General features: G+C 35.3%; 1 protein-coding gene across 1 annotated transcript in view; it reads right to left on the bottom strand.

Annotated features, from left to right (window-relative positions):
• Positions 1-16,855, bottom strand: part of DMD (dystrophin) — a 2,022,175-nt gene that overhangs the window by 783,043 nt on the left and 1,222,277 nt on the right. Inside the window, exon 47 of the mRNA XM_081043053.1 lies at positions 15,407-15,556. Coding sequence (XP_080899179.1) covers positions 15,407-15,556 — 150 coding nt within the window. The remainder of the gene's footprint in view (positions 1-15,406; positions 15,557-16,855) is intronic.

Below are 16,855 nucleotides of genomic sequence, written 5' to 3'. Positions count from 1 at the left end.
AGAAGGTCTTTTGCAAAAGTGGGCCCTGAAACTATTGCAGGTAATTGTTGCCGCCATAAAGGAGCCGGAAAAAATGGATACAGCAACATAGAAAGGCAGAATCCAGAGTATTGTTAAAAAAAAAAAATGGAACCAGAACGCTGATGATATTTATTATTTAACTCAGAGACAGGTTTTTTCTGTCACTTGCAGCATTAAGAGTACTAAACAATATATCCACTGAATCAGTTACCTATGGGTATATTAGTTACGACTAATCCTCCATCACGTATCGCAGAAGATAAAAATTCATGTTACTTTAATATTATACAATTAATTGTATCATCTTACTCTTATATCATAAAATCTCTTGGTTAATGTTAATAATACTTCTCAGTTGTTTTTCTAATACCTATTAGCCATATTTTGTAATTCCAAAATGCAAAATAATGGGATACAGAAATAGTTCAATCATTATGCTCTGAAACAGAGATATTTTTTAATTTGAACTTTTGAATTAGAGCTTTACAACAGCCAGGGTGCTTACTATTTAAAGAAGATGCTGGTGAAAGGAAAGGTTAACCTAACAGTACCTGCTGTGCCTACACTGGCAAATGGAAGGAAATCACACAGATGGTGGCATTTGCCTGGCAGGTTAGTGCCAGGGGTGTCCTCTCAAAGGCACATAAATTGGGATGGAATTTCTGTCTTTTCCTAAAGATATGGATGCAGATTTGTTGAAAAAATTATTTTTCTACTCACATTATAAAAATCACCACCACTACATCAACAACCATCAATGAATTTAATAGTGAAGATTTTTTTGATCCTTTCGTATGTGCCAAATTAGCAAGAAATTCAGTTTTGGTCTAGACTGATATTGGACAATCTTAGGTCATTTTCCTTCATTTCCTTAGGTCATTTTACTATTGTGTACCTGACACATAGTAAACTATCAACAAATGCTATATTTCATTACCTAACATAGCCAGGACTCTTTAATTCTCTTAGGGAATGGGAAGACGCAAAAACAGGATTACGTTTCTTTCTTGACTGTCTAGTACACACTGTGTATGCATGTATGAAGAAATAAAGAAATGAAACAAACTGACTGCCTGACACATATGAGGTAGAAAGTAATGAACACAGTAAGAGAAATACTGTTGAGGGCTTGTGGGGAACAGGAAGACAAGATGGGTCTTGTTGGGCTTCCTGGGGGTAGAAAGGAGTAGTCAGATTTGGAGATTTGTGGGGTCAGGGAGACAAAGAAAGTAGACAGTCCAGGTGGACCAGGAAGGGTAAGTTAGGCAAGGAAGAACCCAAGACAAATGGGAGGAACCTGGGGCAATCTCACTGGGATGGTCGCTTGAGAGAAAATGACCAGCGGGAGAAAATACAGGAAGATATCCAGAGTTGTATTACACAGGGTCTGAAAAGCATGGACTAGAAGAAAACTTTACCAAGGAACTTTGGCTCTTGCAGAACCCTCAGCATCTCCAATAGGTATACAGCTTGCTTGCGTGGGATTTTCTGACTAGTAGAGGCTCTTGTCAGACTCAGACAGGCATTGCAAAAGAGTGTATTGGTGGTTTCACCAAAAGTTAACATTCACGCTAATGACACATCTGAAAGGCTTGAGGGGAAGGTAGAAGCTTATAATGAGTTATTGTTTTATAGCTTTGTTACTGTCTAGAAAACTATTTTATTTTTTCAGCTCTCTAGGAATAATACTAAAAAAAATTAACAGTAGCTAATATTTATAGGAGTTTTACTATGGACTAGGCACAGCTCTAAGCTTACATGTGTTATATCTCAGTCCATTTCTGTTGTGTCATTTTCCCCCTGTTATCGGATGAGGAAGCCGAGACACAGAGACCACACAGCTAGCAAGGAGTGTGTGGGGGGCTGTTATATGGCGGCCTCAGTGAATCACGCCTTCCAGAATTCATGTCAACCTCCAGCCAACCCATCAGCTGACTGAAAACTACCTGAGTGAGCCTTAGCAAAATCATCTGAGCTTTGGCTATGTCAGCAGAACAGCCTAGCTGACTCACAGATGATGCGTATAAATGGCTATCATTTTAAGTCAGTAAGTTTTAGGTAGTTTGTTACATCGCACTTTTGTAGCACTCGATAAATGATATCTAGGGGAAGACCAGAAATGGGAGTAAGGCTTTGTTCAGGGTTCTTAAATAATACCAGAGTCCTAAATCTTAAAAATGCTGATTGTGAATGTGTAACTGAAGGCAGGTTCAATGCTTTGCAAAGGCTCCTGTACAAAAATTCACAGCAACATAAAGGAGGTAACCACTGTAGAAGGGATTTTAGAGGATCATTATTAGGTTTAATAGTAGCTGGTAATTATTGGCTACATACTGTGTATCAGCCATTGCCCGAAGGAGGGGAAAAAATGCTTTGACTTATCCCCTCCCTCTGCTCACCAGTCTCCTACCAGTGCCTCCCACTGGCTAAATCTACCCAGAAACTGGTGGGCAAGGAAGCCTGGGGAATAAGGTGGGCGGAATGCAGCCTCTTGCAATATATAACATAGGAAGGAAAGGCACTGGAATAGATGTGAGAGCATAAGATATATGAGAAGGGCATATATGGATTATGAATCCCAAACAGGGCTATGTTTCCAAGGTATAAATAAGTTGAGTGTGTGCATGTGTTCTGTCAAAGTTGAATATGTATCTTCTGGGGTTGGATAGAATGTGCTCCACACATGCCAAGAGATTAAAGTGTTTGGAGAAAGGTTAACCAGTACCTCGAAACACACTGCTGGATTATTCTAACGAATGGGACTTGTGGTCAACTCACACACAGATACTTGACAGCCATCCTTTACTAATTAAAGTATGGACCAAGGTCTGGGGCATTGGCATCATCTACATAGAAGCCTACTGGGAATGCAGAACCTCAAACTGTACCTAAGACTCACTGAATCAGAAACCTCATTTCAACAAAATCCCTAAGGGATTCATGTGTACATTAAAGTTTGAGAAAAGCTGCTGATAACACACAGACCCTTTCTTCTTTACCACTGCTGTTAGAAATTATGATACCTACCTTGTAACAGTAACCATGGTTTAACTCCTCATAACAAAAGTATTATAGTGTATAGTGGGTCCTTAGTTCCTCATCGAACCCTGAGGGATGAGCAAACAAGCTTCCTAATGCATCATCATTATGAAAATGAGGAAAGAGAGGCCACAAGATATCAATAAGTGGCCCATAGCTATGAGCTACTGAGTGGTGAACCTACACTGGGACGAAGTTATTAAATGCAAGTTTGACGATCTTTTCCAGTACTGAGAGGAGGTATGGAGGGTGGGAAGATGAAGCAGAGACAGTCATTACACAAACCAGTATAGTATTTGAGGTCACATTCAGAAATAACCACATGTGAACGAAGCGAGTCATAAGACAACGGATTCTTCACTCAAAGTAGAAGTGATTATTTGATCATGTTGCATTCCAGCATTGTCAGTATAAACAACTGAGGCTGTTCACGTCAACATCTCCCTTATTTTAGTACTTACAAACTGTTTCCATCTACTCTCCAACCTTATAAAATCTTAGTCATTTTCCTGTTTTCGGAGTTGTCTGTCACCAATGAATGAGTACCTAGAGTGCACCTGAAAACACATTTTTCTCTCTCCCTTCCCCAGCATCATCGATGATTCCAGCAGAAAGGTACACATTGGTGTAAACAAAACAACAAAGCAGTTTCAAGGACATAACTATAATTGTCTAGGATTTGTAACAACAGTAACAGAAACAACTAAAGCAATCTTCACAACAGTCATTTCAACTGTGATCAGGTGGCAGACTTTGTTTCTTTTTAAAAAGTCTAAGTCCAAGAATTATTGCCCTCTTCAAAACTGTTGCTATAACCCACATCATGAACAGGCAGAATGTGTCACCTTCATAAACAATTTATTTTTAGACTGTGTTTAAGGTATAATCGTCAGTTACAGGTTACCTATAGATTGCAACTATTAGGACGAACAGAGATTTCTCAAAATATCCTTGCAATGACTTTGGTTTCTGGCCCATTTCTTGGTCTGTCTCTTTTCCTCCACACTTAGCCAACCATGCCAAAGATGGACTATACTTTTCCCAGTGATAACTGAAAATGCTCACAAATTGTAACTGTACCATTCCACTCAGTTTAAATACTTTTACTTCTACAGCAAAACAGATTGATTTTTTCTCTAGCAACGAACACTAAAATGGTCTCTTCGATGTCTTGTAATTAGTGCTAATATCAGTAAACAAATTAAAAAGCAGCCAAACAAAATTTGTCAATCAGCCCCTTATCGGTCCCTTCATAACCCATACAGGGGCCTTGCCCTGAACTATAAGATGGATAAATGAGGGGAATGCTGATTTTGGCATCCAGCTTACTCTCTAATAATCTAGCTCATCCTTCTTGGCTGACACGAGACAGAAATAACATCAAAGGGTGATAAACTCTTTCCCGCAAACCAGGGTTCCACAGTTCGCTGGCCCCAGGCCTAATCTATCAATCCATTTTCTACACAATAAAAGGTAAGAAACCCATTACAGATCTGTTATAAGCCCTGGCAGGTGGTCTACAACAAAAAACGGAATACATCAACCAACCCAGCATTCAGTGTTTCTTTGCTAAGATTTGAAGCACTAGGGCTCAGATGACACGCATATAGTAGTCAGGATTTAGTATTAAATTCTTTTAAGTCCATAAATAAACTCACCGATTTTACAGTATAAGCATCAAGATTTGACAGAAAAGTTCATTTTGGGTATGATTCTGACCTTTTATGAAAACAGCACTGTTATTTTATCTTTGTATTACATATTGGCTTTACACACGATGTAATAAATGAAGCTGGGTTAGAATTTACAATCTGTGCTCTTACAGAGAGCTTTAATCTTCATTTGATATTCAACCTTAGGTTAAGGAGTTGGTATCTGGAAGCCTCCATTTAATGCCATTTCAAGATTATTAAATTATTGCAAATAAAGGCGACCCCTCTGGTCTCAGGGTGGATACGACATAATCTAGTCATTCCAAAGCCAAGGAGCTGCAGAAACAAAATGAACAGCTCTTTATGTTAGCAAAACCTCTTTTTATTACATCATTTCTTATCCTTTCTAAAATTCCTTGCTATAGGGCAAACATCGTTAATAAACGACTTACTTCAAAAATGTTACACTAAAGGTCAGAGTTATGAAAATTTTCTCCTTTTTAATCATCTTTACACTTTTCTTCATTTTAGATTCATTGTGAACAGGGAAGAAAGTTTGCCAAGAATAGTCACATCCGTTTTTTTAATTGGAAATTAGTTTACCTTTTTAATACAGTCTGGTCCACAGCATAAATGACAATTTTTCACACTTAGTGTACATTGTCAGGATATACAGTATAGATGTATAGCTATATGTATACACAGAGGGTGCCAAAAAATGTATACACATTTTAAGAAAGGAAAAATCTATTAAAATTGTAATACTCAATATATACCGATAACAAAAGATGAATGCAAGTCACGTTTGACTTCTGCAATGACAAGAGGTGCTCAGCACTATTAGTACATCAGCACCACTGCTTGAGCAACGTTGACCAAAGTGTCCACTTGTATACATTTTTTTGGCACCCCGTATATGTATGTATGCACATATACAGATAGGTATGTGCATGTATACATATATCTGTATATATGTATATATATGAAATACATATACAGATATATGTATAGATATATATGTGTGTGTATATATATATGTATTTATGAAGAGTAAAGTTTTGATGTGGAAATGAGTTGTTGCACAGAATATCTTACAAGGCGTGCTAGATTTTTGTTTGCTCATATTTTTAAAAATAACATTGAAGAAATTATCTAGTAAGAGCTTAAAATTTTCTAATAGAACATGATCTGGCTCCAACGAAACTTTCTACAAATAGTTTCTCATCACTCCACCAAAATGGGGGAAACCGACATCAAGAATGGAGGTAGGGGAAGGGGGCGGGGAAGCAGTGTGGAGGTTCATTTATACTCTGGAGTTCTGAGTTACAGTCAGGTGAGTAGACTGATGGCAAAGATGCTCAGGGTTAAAAGGGTCATCGTCAATTATGCTCAGACTTAAAACATGAAAATGCTGGTGTTTGAAAACAATAATGGACAACATGGACTTCAAAGCCAATGCAAGTTGAAAAATCCACCGTTTTTTAACACATTTTATCCCAAATGCTAACTGGTCATAGATAATGAGAATAATAGGATCCATGGAATGAAATGGAATGGAAGAGCACTGGCTGAAAACCCTCCATGCCTTCCACTGAGGACATTTTGGTCTTGATGCCTGTAACTCGCCTTCTTTCTTGCAGCTCTTGGACTCATAATGGTGGCACATTTTCCGCTTTCTCCCCAAAAGCCATATTTATAACTATTTGATTACAACAGTGAATATGATTCAGCCTTACAAAAGAAGAAAATCCTGCCATAGGCAAGTTCCTGGAGGACATTTCGTGGAGTGAAGACAGCCAGACACAAAAGGACAAATACTGCATAATGCCGCTTATCCCTAAAATAGTCAAAATCATATGAACAGAGAGCAGAATGGTGGAGACCAGGATGGGGGCGGGGGAGGAAATGGGAGTTGTTCACTGGGTTTAGAGTTTCAGTTATGCAAGATGAAACACTTCTGGAGATCTGCCATATAATATAGTACCTGTAGTTAACAAAACTGTATTGCACTCTTAAAATTTTGTTAAGAGAGCACATGTCATGTTAACTGCTCTTAGCAACAAAATAGCAACAAAAAAAGTTGACTCAAAAACAATTTTGTGCTCAGTCTTTGTGTTTTTCTGTTTTGACCTCACCCCTAATTTTGTGATTAAAGCTAACATGTTGACCAATAACAATGTGCAAGATACTGTGTTTTGCATTTCCCATGCACAATCTCATTGAATTTTCACCACAACCTGTAAAGTATGTTCTATTACTACCTGAATCTTGCAGATGTTATAACTGAAGTATGGACAGGGTAGGTAAAAGACCACACAGCTGATAATGGGTGAAATCCATAATCCATAAAACTCACTATTAATCACCACAATAAATTGCCTCCTCACAACTCCTGTTTTCCTTTTTTATTTGTTTGTAAAATATCTGATCCACATTCTTGGCATTGCCTAACACTTCAACAGTTTGGAAAGTTAAAAACCACATATCATTATAAAGTTACTGTCATTAAAGAGTGATTCATTTGGTAGTAATGGCAACCTGTCCAAACTTCTCACCTTCACTGAAGGATCAAGGGAATAGGGGTGTTGCTACTGGTGCTAAGAACATTAGCAGTGATGATAATAATACCTATGGTCCACCTCTAAGAGCTTGATGTTGGTTCTCATAATTGGGGTGAGCTTATATACATATATGTTTAATCTTCTCAAGGGGTCTGCTCATGAAAGTGAAAGAGGGAGCTATTAAAAATGAGGATGGAGTAACAGGCAAACCAGGACTGTCAGAGCAAATTGAGATGGATATAATGATGATGCACAAGCTAGTAGTAATAATACCCATCTCAATGTGAAATTGTAGGAGGCAAAGTCAAGGATGCTTACATTGGAAACTTTTAATTACTACTCTTGCCCTCGATTCTCAGCCTCAAACTATTGAGCAACTATAAATTAGAGGTGTGAATAGGTATAATGCCAAGCCCTATGTACTTCTGAATGCCCTTTTAATGAGGCAAAGGTGGGAATTGATCACGACATGCTCAGAGCAGCATATGGCACATAGTGGTCACTATTAGGTGTTTGTTGGATGAATGATTTAATGAATGAATAAATGCTATGATGCAATTATTAACTACGTAAAAGAAACTTCCAAGATGATGGATATCCAAGAATTATCAGGCTGTATACCTTAATAATAAATAAGTAAACACCACTTTCTTACATTTCCTGTAAAGAATCTTTTCTTTAGTTAAAAAAAAGTCATTCACTTTGAGGGCAGGATTGAATGATCACTACTAGAACAACCTATTAATCATGTTCTCTGATAGGAAAAGAATCTGTTGGAGCAAATATCTATTTTGGGGCAAAAATTAGAAAAGTCAAGCTTTAGCTGGATTTAACTTTCCCTTTTTTTACTCTCTATGTTTATAGTAATGACTAATAATAGCTGGCATTACATGGCACATGTTTACATATCTGACACAAAGGAAAAGAACAAATCTAAAGTGTTTTAGTCCTTGGACAAATACTCAGAAGATGATTAGAGGGTCATACAAAATAAACCAGATTTCTGGAAAGTTAGATACGGTCATTTGTATATTGTAGCAAATGGTCTGGCCTATGAGTTTCACTATATTTTTACTTTGATAATATATATTTTGTGATTTAGTTTGAAAACAATCCCTGTACTTTATCAGTATTACGAAAATTATTCCTAAATTAAAGCTTTGCTACATACATATTTTCAAACCTATTATTTTCTAGGTCAATTGGATTAGATTTTTTAATTAATATGCACTTAACTAAAATACACTTTCCAGTAAAATTTCTTACTTGTAATCGTAAAATGTTTTAGTCAGTACGTGCACTGTTTTATACTGTCTAGGCATTAGCAAGCTAAAACAGTAATTTACTATTTTCAAATAAATGACAAAATGTAATGCAAAAAATTATTTGACAAAATGAATATATATTTGTTATGACTAATAGGAATGTATAATAAATACTACCTGTAAAGTTACTCAACATCAAAAATAGACATATAACTAATTCTGAAACAACATAAACATGTTTTTCTGTGTTACACAATCACAAAATTTCATTTAAATAATAAAAGGTTCTGGAAAATAATTTAAAATATAGTATCCAGTTTTCCAAAAAGGGCAAAAAGCAAAGCAATAACTCTCATTGGTTTTGTTTTATAATGAAAAATAATCTGAGATTTTACCTTTAAAGAGCAATGGAATGAAACAGGAAACCATGTTTTTCTTTATTTCAAGCATATTACCTACAGAAAAATCACTGGAGCTTCACTAAAAAGTTCAAAAAACTATTTATTTTAGAATAACTTTTGTATTTAAATAGAGGACAATGTGTTCTCAAATAAGTCACATAACCTTTCCAGGACTCAGTGTTCTAATCTAGAAGTTGTGAAAGTAATTTAGCTTCATTAGGCTCTTTTCATCTGAATAATCCTGAGTCTACAAAATAAACATTCCATCTTTTCAAATAGGTACAGGAAGTATACGATTCAAAAATAAATACTGACAATATATATTTTAGTTCTAAATAATGGTAGCTGAAAAAATAACATAAACATAATGTTCAAAAAGAGCAAAAAAGAATGGAGAATGGGGACACAAAGTGACAAGGACAGGAAAAGATGAAAAAGGGATTAAAAGGTAAAGAGTCAGAGAAAGAGAGAGAGTAGGAGACAATGTGTCTCCCTGGAAAGAAAAATACCTGACACATATGCATGTAGAAAAGTAGATTCATGACAGACATAGAAAGATGTCAATTCATAGGCAAAGACACACATCACAGAGAAGGAAAAGAGAGTGATAGTGATGGGGAGAGGTAGGAAGCAAGAGAGAATCCCCCCCCCCACATATGCAGTTCAGAGAACATACAAAGAAATAAAAAGAGTGATAAATATGGAAAATAACACAGACGTGTGTATGAAGATCACAGAGTGAGACACTTTGAGAGAGACAAAACACACAGAGACCAACTTTAGTAAATTTCCCATGGTGTGGATCTTATTAGTATTATCGTTAAAGACTGTGAAGGTCAACATATGTGTTGGAGAAAAATAAGGGTATTATTCATGATCCTTATCTGGAGGTAGCCATAAATTAAACCAAGGCCTGTATTCATCTTTGAAGCGACATTTCTCATCTCTACTATAAAGAGAGGCTACCCAAAGCAAGTTAACACAGTTTTGCAATGAACTCATTATAGGGTCCACCGCTCTCTTAAAGGAACAGCTATATTATCCCTAATCACTGTTTTCTCTATTTAGTAATGAAACATAAAGGTGTCAAAGTAATTGGTAAGTTGGGTAAATAAGTAGGATACAGCGTGTTAGAATAACCCATGGAGAAAGGCACTGGCTACCAGAGGTCGTGATAGAACATTTTTGTAGACACGATGTATTAAGGAATTAGCATATTTGTATTACTAATTACAATTATACCACCCACTCTATCCTTTGAATGGAGGAGAAAGCTGGAGAACACAGAGAAGGGATCCCCATTATTTCTCCTTTCTTCTAAGGACTCAGTATTTGAGGGTTAATGACAATCAAGACCATTTCTTGATCACCTTGACCATCTATCTTTCCTTACATTTTTTTTTGTATTGGAAAATATCTTTTTAAATTTAATTTACTGGGTGACATTAATAAAATTATATGGGCTGCAAGTGTACAGTTCTGTAACACATCATCTATATATTACATTGTGTGTTCACCACCCAGAGTCAGTTCTCCTTCCATCACCATATATTTGATCCCCTTTACCCTCTTTTACTATCCCTCCTCCCCGCTTACCCTCTGGTAACCACTAAACTGTTGCCTGTATCGACGAATTTTTGTTTCTTTGTCATATTTGCTCATTGCTTTCAGTTTTATATCCCACATGAGTGAAATTATATGGTTCTTGATTTTTTGTGCCTGACTTATTTCTGACTAGTGTACTGATCTAAATCTGACCATTTCTGACCATTTGTTTTCTATTCCTAAATTTAAACCAGCAGGGATAGGGTGGCATAGAGATTGAGAAGAGGTGATTAAATAATTTTTAATATGAATAATGAATAAGATTCCATATTCCAAGACATTGGTGCAAAACCATAGCTTTCGAATTATAATTTTGGAATAGGACACACATATTAGGAGTGATATAGTAATATAAATCTACAGAAGGTGATATTCATAGTTTTGGTTTTATTTTTCTACCAGAAAATGTTTACTTTCTATGCTGTAGCAAAACAGATAAAACTTTGCCTCATGTTTCACTATTCAAAAAACTGCTATTGTGTGTTTTAGACAGTTCTCTCACATTTCCTACAATTATGATTTTTGTGTTCTCTTTTGTAACACCAAGGTGAACTGAGATATTGCAGAACATTTTGGGACATCTCACCTCCTTGCCCTCTTCCTACGAGGAATGATTTTATTTGTGTTGTTATGTGGCTACAAAATTTAATTAGTAGGGAAACAGATTCCCTCCATATGCAAGTGTCTGTATCTTTACATGGCTGTTTTGAAATTATTAAAGGAAGAAACTTTACATTTTTCAGTAGGAAAAACACACCTTAAAATGTTTCACTCTGATTATTCCCATGAGTGAAAGGAAGTGTTGATATGTAAAAGTAAAAGGGATTTTTTTTTCAAATATCTACTTGCTTGAATTATAGAGACTTAAACACACGTTTCAATTTTAATATCAAAAAAGGTACCTATTTCAGTTCATAAATATTTGAACAGTCATGCAAATAATCTGTTATAAGAACTTTAGCATCATCAATTTAAAAATATAATAAATAAGCTGACACAATTCAAAATGACGTCTCTGTTATTTTTGTTGCAAATCATCTACACAGAGAAACTTTTCTTAGTGTAACTTCTTCATACCTTCCAATTTTGTTGGATGCTGATGAATAATAAGAAATTCTTTAGAGGCAACTGTGCCATTTTTGAAAGAAGACATTTTATATTACATGAAAATTATAGTTCTGCAGTATCTTCTTGGCGTGGCTTTGCTACTGGTTTAAAGGATCACAATCTACCTTCTGTTTTGGATAGGATAAAGTTAAGAGGTAATCAATAGGCTCAATAAGGCAGAACTTTGGTCAAAAGTGGATGAGAACTACCTTTTAAGTACTCAAAAGGCACATGCAACAAATGGCTACTGAAATACATAATGAAGAACATTTCTATCATCACAGAAAGTTCTATTGGATACTGCTCATCTAGAGACTAAGTAAAAAATAAAAATCAACGCATATTTATTAATAAGTGAATGCTGCTCAACATGTCCCTTGAATGGGTTATCAAAGAGAGGTTTCAAAACATCCTTGGAGGGTCAAAAGCATATATGGGGAAAGTACATATGGGGACAAATAAAGTAAAGGAGAAGTAGCTTTAGGTACAGGGTGATATGACCTTGGCACAACCTGGAGAGTACTTGGATGAAAGATGCTATGATGGTTGGGACTGTGAAGCAGGTTAAAACTGGCGTACTGAGTGTTTGTACTTCAAAATTTGCCGCTAGCTCAAAACTACCCCACAATGAATGGCCTTCCCTTAGCAAGTACTTACAAGCAAAAATAAGCATAAATCAAAACAAAAAATGTGTGGTCCTTATCTAAAGAAATTAAACTCAGCATCTAGAAAGAATCTTAGTAGTGTCAATACCTCAAAATAAAGACCAGTGCATTCTAGAATTTGATAGTATCTTTCAGCAAGGGAGTCACCTCTCTGCCTTAGCACATAGAGTAAAACATCCCAATCAACAAGCTTCTGCCCAGGCAATTAGCGCTCCCCATCTTTCTAGTTTCTCATTCTTACATATAAATATATACAGTATTACTATCTGTATGAAGAAAGTCTACATCCCCAAAAGAGAAAATGACAAGAAAATAGACAAATTCCTTGAAATACACAACTTATAAAAGCTGACACATAAAAGATGAAAAATCTAACTACTCCCTACATCTGTTTAAGAAATTGAACCAATTATCAAAACTTTCCCACAAAAGATAACTCCATGCCCTGATGGCTTTCCAACTGAATTCTTTGAAGCATTTTAGGAAGAAATAATACCAATCTTCAATAATTTCTTAATCCCCCAAAAGAAAAAGAGAGTACCTCTCCACTTGTTTTATAAGACTAGTCTAACACTGCCATCAACACTTGAAAGGATATTACAAAAAAAAAAATACAGACCATTGTCTGTCATGAACAAAAATATAAAAATCCTAAACAACATATTAGAAAATTCAATCCAGCAATCTATAAAAAGTACAAGACATCATGACCAAGAGGATTTATTGGTCCTCAGTTATCCCTGAGTAGTTTCACGTTCCAAAACCAAAGACTGTAATTTATGACATTCCGACAAAGGAGAAAAATCATATAATCGTGTTAATAAAGGCACAGAAAGCACCTGAATATGTTCAATACCTATTCACAATCAAAACTCCATAAACTGGGAATACGGAGAAATTTCTTAATTTGATGAAGAGGACCTATGAAAAGTTCTACAATCAACATCATATTTAATGATAAATTACTCCCAAGACAAGAATGAGCCAAGGCTTCTCATTATGACCACTTCTATTAAACATTTGTTTTGAGGGTGGCCAGATGGCTTAGTTGGTTAGAGCGCGAGCTCTTAACAACAAGGTTGCCGGTTCAATTCCCCCCAAGGGATGGTGGGCTGCGCCCCCTGCAACTAAGATTGAAAACGGCAACTGGACTTGGAGCTGAGCTGCGCCCTCCACAACTAGATTGAAGGACAATGACTTGGAGCTGATGGGCCCTGGAGAAACACTCTGTTTCCCAATATTCCCCAATTAAAAAAAATGTTTTGGAGGTCCTGGTCTATGTAAATAAATAAATAAATACATACATACATAAATAAGGACTGAAAAGAGAGAAACCACCTCTATTTGATGACATAACTGTGCACATAAAACAAGTGCAAATGATTCTACAAACTGTTAATATTAATAAAAGAATTTAGTAAAAGCACTGGTTATGTGCTTACTACACAAAAATCTATTGTATTTTTATATACCAGGAACAAAAATAAAATTTAAAATGAATTTCATTTTTAATAGGATCAAAATTTCAAAAATCTTGGATTCAACCTAATAGAACATGTCCAGGTCCTCTGGACTGAAAACTGAATACTATTACTAAAAAAAAGGCCTTGAAGCAGACCTAAATAAATGGACATGTGAATGAATGTCATAGATTAGATGAGACAATATTGTAAAGACGTCAAGTGATCTACAAGTTCAACAGAATTCCAGTCAGTATCCTGGCAGGCTTTAGTAAACATTGACAAGTTAGTTCTAACATTTATTTGGTAACCGAAGAACGAAAAATAGCAAAAGTAATCTGGACTAAGAAAAACAAAGTTGGAGTGTTTACATTACCAGATCACAATTTTTAAAACTAAAACAATTGTTTGTATACATACAATGGAATAATATTCAATCATAAAAAAGGAATGAAGTTCTGATACCTGCTACAACACGGGTAAGCCTTGAGAATATTATGCTGAGTCAAATAATCTAGACACAAAGGGACAAATATAGGATGAGTCCACTTATACGTAATGTCTGGAATAGGTAAATTCATAGAGACAGAAAGTAGATTAGAAGTGACTTTGTGAGGAGGTTGGGAAGTAGGGGATGGGGAGTTATTGCTTAATGGTTTCTCTTTGGGGTAGAATTTCTGTTTGGGGTAATGTAAAAATTATCAAGTAGATGATGGTGATGGTTACACACTGTGAATGAAATAAATGACCCTGAATTGTACACTAAAAAATCATTAAAAGGACAAATTTTATGTTATATATATTTTACAATTAAAAAAACAAATCTACCCAAACCATTGAATTGTACACTTTAAAATAGATAAATTGTATCGTATTTGAATTATATCTCAATAAAGTTGCTAAAAATCATTGTTAATAAGCCAGTGTGGCTGTAGTTGAACAGACATGATTAAATGTAAGAGAGTAGAGAATCCAGAAGCAGATTCATACATACATGTTTACTTGATTGTTGACAAAGTTGCCACAACAATACAGTGGGAAAAGGATTGTCTTCCGATAAATGATAGATTAATTGATTTCGCTTTTCATTATAAATTCATATGCGCCACTCGGTATTAAAGTGTAAGTATGCATTACACTTTGATAAACGCTTTTAAATATTAGATTTGAAAAGTATCCGTGGTAGAAAGACGAAAACTCACACGTTAAGTAAGTAAATAAATAAATAAGTAAATAAATAAATAGATAAATAAATAAATAAAACCTTTTGGTTAGCATGCATTAAGCAATTTTGATTTATGATACTTGTTGAACTGGACCACCTCCATCTTGCTTAAATACTGCCAACATACACCTGAAAACTGAATTAATTTCTTCACCCCTTTTCCAGTCCAATTCTTTAGAATAATTCATGCAAAAGAATAGTGGTGTATATTTTTGGCATTTGGTCATTAATGTACCGTCATCTACCATCACTATTGTCTCTATCCACAATAAATCATTTGGCTAAAGCAAATGATCAGCTTTAAAAAAATCCACATACAAGCCCCCCACCAATAAAACACCCATGGGAGAAAACAAACACTTATAACATATACACATGTGACAGGGGAGATGGTTAATGTCTAACCTTTATCCACTGAAGATTTGTCTGCTTGAGCTTATTTTCAAGTTTATCTTGCTCTTCTGGGCTTATGGGAGCACTTACAAGCACTGTTCCCCCGGTTTCATTTAATTGTTTTAGAATTCCCTGGCGCAGGGGCAACTCTTCTGCCAGTAACTGAAACAGACAAATGCAACAACTTTTAAAATGAATTACAGCACAATGCCAACTGCCTTGTCTATGCCTCTATTGATTAACCTATCAAAACGAAGCAACTTGACCGAAGGCCCACCGGTACCTCAAATACCAACAGTTTTCTACAGAACACAGAGCTGATAGACTGAAACACCCACTCTCAAGTAGATAAACTTACCCTAGAAAGGACCGGGACATCTCATCACTCTGAGATTTTTTTTTTTTCAAGAGAAAGATGTCATGTGGTATCAGCTTTAAAACAACACCCAAAACAGAGTTAAGAGAGTGAAAACACATCTCTAACAGAAATTGAACAGTCTGGATAAATTCATCATCCTTTCTGGTATTCAGCCTCCATCTTGTAACATACCACAGAATAAGAAATTGCATTATCATATTAAGAAATAACTAACATTGAGAACATGTCAGGTACCAGGCACTGTGCTAAGCTCTTCACATCTATTACCTCAGTTCATTTATATATAATAATTCTATCTAGTAGATCCTATTATCTTTATCTTATATAGAAGGAAACTGAAACAGAGGTTAAATACCAACAGAGAGGTTAAGTACCAGATTCAAGGACAAAAATGTAGCAAGCAATGGAGCTGTGATTCAAACTTGGATGGTTTCATTCAAGAACCCTTAATTTTGACTTTTCCACATGCTTGAATGTCTCTTACTCATTCAACATCACATTATAAATGCTTTTCCCAAGATCTATAAAACCACCATGGTTTTTTAATAACTGTCTTTTATTTATTTCTATCATCTACAGTTTTAGTGTCCAATACAGTACCACTAGCCACATGAGGCTATTTAAATTTAAATTAAGCTCAATAAAATAAAAACTCAGTTCCTCAGTCACACTAGCTACCTTTCAAGTACTCAAAAGGCACATACAGCAAATGGCTACTGAAATACATAATGTAGAACATTTCCATCATCGCAGAAAGTTCTATTGGATACTGCCGATCTAGATTGCCTAGGGAAAAAAATCAATTCATATTTATTAATAAGTGAATGCCACTAAACATATCTCTTGAATGGGTTATCAATTATATTGGTATATATAACACTGAACACATTTTTAAAAAGATGAATTTTCAAGAACAGACTGAGTTGTTTCCATGACATAATCATATTCAAATGAACTTTTTATTTTTGATTCTCAAATACCTAGTGCAATATCTGACATATAGTAGGTAGTCAATATTTACTTACTGAATTAAGCAATATATTTTTAATTAAATTTATTGGGGTGACAATGGTTAGTAAAAT

Source organism: Rhinolophus hipposideros, assembly GCF_964194185.1.
Source record: "Rhinolophus hipposideros genome assembly, chromosome: X".
NCBI lineage: Eukaryota > Metazoa > Chordata > Mammalia > Chiroptera > Rhinolophidae > Rhinolophus > Rhinolophus hipposideros.
This window is presented reverse-complemented; position numbering and strand designations above follow the sequence as displayed.